Source organism: Penaeus monodon, chromosome 15 (genome assembly GCF_015228065.2).
Source record: "Penaeus monodon isolate SGIC_2016 chromosome 15, NSTDA_Pmon_1, whole genome shotgun sequence".
Taxonomy (NCBI): Eukaryota; Metazoa; Arthropoda; class Malacostraca; order Decapoda; family Penaeidae; genus Penaeus; species Penaeus monodon.
Genome location: NC_051400.1, coordinates 5,047,722 through 5,050,565, shown reverse-complemented (window position 1 = coordinate 5,050,565; position 2,844 = coordinate 5,047,722). Strand labels below are relative to the sequence as shown.

At 44.2% G+C, this 2,844-nt stretch overlaps 2 protein-coding genes across 2 annotated transcripts in view; both read left to right on the top strand.

Annotated features, from left to right (window-relative positions):
• Positions 1–1,559, top strand: part of LOC119581704 (calponin homology domain-containing protein DDB_G0272472-like) — a gene marked incomplete at its 3' end in the record, with an annotated part of 10,373 nt that extends 8,814 nt beyond the window's left edge. Inside the window, 1 exon segment of the mRNA XM_037929829.1 lies at positions 214–1,559. Within this exon segment, the coding sequence (XP_037785757.1) occupies positions 214–1,559 (1,346 nt within the window).
• A 41-nt stretch (positions 1,560–1,600) lies between these two features.
• Positions 1,601–2,844, top strand: part of LOC119582192 (nestin-like) — a 2,262-nt gene continuing 1,018 nt past the window's right edge. The window contains exon 1 of the mRNA XM_037930426.1: positions 1,601–2,806. Coding sequence (XP_037786354.1) covers positions 1,601–2,806 — 1,206 coding nt within the window. The remainder of the gene's footprint in view (positions 2,807–2,844) is intronic.

Here is a 2,844-nt window from a genome sequence, read left to right as displayed (position 1 = left end):
GGATGAAAGGGGAAAGGTAAATGTATCATAGGCAGTGAAAAGAATGTTAGAGCTGTCAGTACTACTTTCTTGATGATGTGATCTTGTAAACCTTCTTTATTTACCTTCAAGTATCAGTACTGTTTTATTCATAAGTTTTATTTTCATGTATTGCAATTATGAACTACATTTTTTTCATTCACCATTCGCCAATAAATCATTGTCTCACTGCAGATGCATTTGGTGAAGAATCCCATGTATGAGGCATCTCTTGTCAAGACCAAGGCAGCAGCTTATGCCAAGTATAGTGTTGAGCAAGCACGGTATATGGTGGAGGCAAAAATGAAGCTGAAGGAAAAGATTGCAACAGATGAAATTGAGGAGAAACTGCTGAGGCAGATCAAGCAGAAGAGGGATATGGTAAGACAAGAGAAGGAAGAGAGCACCGAGATTAATGAAAAAGTGGAAAAAGAGAGAAGTCAGAGGCAGGAGAGCAAGAAAGAGAAGAATGAAAAGCGTGAAAGGGAGAAGAAGGTGGGAGAATCTGACTCCGGGAAGACTCTTGACCACAAAAATGAGTCATCTGTAACACAGACTCAGGCTTCTGAGAGCAAAGAGTACAAAGATACAAGTACAAGAAGTGAGTCCAAAAAGGAAAGAGGTTCTTCCAGGGAAGTCATTACCAAAGATCTTAAGACAGAGGGAGATGAAGCAGCTTTTGCAGATGGATCATACAAAGACAGTCAGGATGATGAAAAGAAAAGTGCAGCACCCAAATTACCTCTTATTGGAAAAATGCCATTTTTGAAGAAGAAACAGCAGTCGTCAGTACCCAAGCGTAAAGAATCATCGAAAGAAACAAAGCAAGATATAGTTGGAAGCAGTAACCTTGTACTAGACCCAAAGATGGAAATTTTGCTGACAGAGGAGGATCAGAAAATTGACTTGTCTGATAACATTGCTTGGGTAATGTGTCAAGAGAATGAAAACCTGATAGTGAACGTTACAGATCCCAAGACCATAGCTGAAAGTGAATATCCTGTTGTCAGTGATATGGATGTGTGCCCTCTTACTGGTGAGTACACTGGCTATGAAGAGCAGAGTGGCAAAGTTACAAACCAGGATGAGGAGGAATACAGTTGTTTAGATGATTTGAATACCTCCGAGTGTATGGATATAGAAGATGATGAGCCCACAGAATGTGCTGCTGCTGCAACATTAAAGGCTTTAGATTTACTGAGCATCCCCCTGCCTGGATTCAAATCAGCAAACAAAACCCCTCTGCCATCAGATATCCCCCTCCCTCCTAAAACAGATGAAGCCTCCAAGAATCAAGATAATTGTGATTTGCCTCTTCCACCTGGAGAGGAAAGCTACCCAGTGACACACTTTGAAATGGATAATGATTCCCAGGAGATATTAGCAGCAGCTAATGTGATCCAGGATGTTCACAGGGATTGTGGCAGTGGTAGCAATAGTCAGGACAGTTTCCCGATTGTAGGACTAGTGAGTAACCAAGGAGGAGCTGACATACCTGTGCCACCAGGAACTGAAAATGTAAGTTCAGACCTACAGGTGCCTTGGTTCAGATCTTCCCTTACCACCAGGTACTGAAAGCATGATGGGTCCAAGTTTACCTTTACCACCAGGAACAGAAAGTATGATCAGTCCAGATGTACCACTGCCACCAGGAACTGAACATGTAATGGATCCAGGCCTCCCCTTGCCACCCGGAACGGAAGATGTTGGGGTACCTTGTTTACCTTTGCCACCTGGAGCCGAAGACCCTCTGAGTTCTGATCTCCCTCTGCCACCTGGTACTGAAGATGTTGCTATTGCAAGCTTACCCCTGCCTCCAGGAACTGAAGATGCTATAACTTCAGATCTGCCATTACCACCAGGAACTGAGGATGAGGCCCACATGCTAGTCAGTTCGGGGTTAGGGGTTCCAAGTACAAAAAGCAAGACTGTACATTTGCAAGACATTGCACAAAAATCAAAATTGGGAAGTGACATGACAATACCAGGGACGCATTTTGGTGCACAGGAACTAAGCTCTGGGGCTTGGAGTAGTGGTAGCAATAGTCAAGATGGGTTTGGCTTGCCAGGCTTTATGACTGGGATGCACGAAAATCCCATTCCTCCACCACCTGGTACAGAGGACGAGCATGACCTGCATTCAGCGATGAATGTTTTGCCTCCTTTGGGCTTAAGGGACAATATTGCTAGTCAGTATGCACCTGAGAAAGCTCTCACTGCATCTCAAACCACTACTGTGTGCATGAGTAGCTTCACAGCACCAAAGCTAGGCCTCCATACACAGAATCCACTGTGGAATACCTCAAGTAATCCAGAGGGAATAGAACACACTGGCACAACATGGCCCACAGACCCAAGTACAGTGATGGATATGCCACCTGTTACAAGGAAATCACACATTGACCGAGAATTCACACCTCCCCCACCCGGAACTGAGATGGATGACCTGAACAAGAGTGACAGCCATCCAGAACTTGGCGAGGCAAGCATGGAGTTGAGTGATGAATCAGATGAGGAATGCCTGCAGGACAAGAAGGAGTCAACTCCTCCTCCTCCAGGCACTGAGTCGAGTTCTGAGTCCATGGCCATCAGCGAAAGTAAGTCTGGTAAGAGTATAATTTCTACAATGGAATTGTCAACAAGATTGGATACCAAAATAAGGGATCCTAGTCTCAGCATTGATTTTAATGCCCAGTCACTGGATATACAAGTCAGCCTACCTCAGTCCAAGAAAGAGGAAAGTATTAAGTCAACAGAGAATATGGCAGATTCGCTTAATCTCAGCAATGTGAGTGTGTCAAAAATTGGAAAGAGGTCATGTAGTAC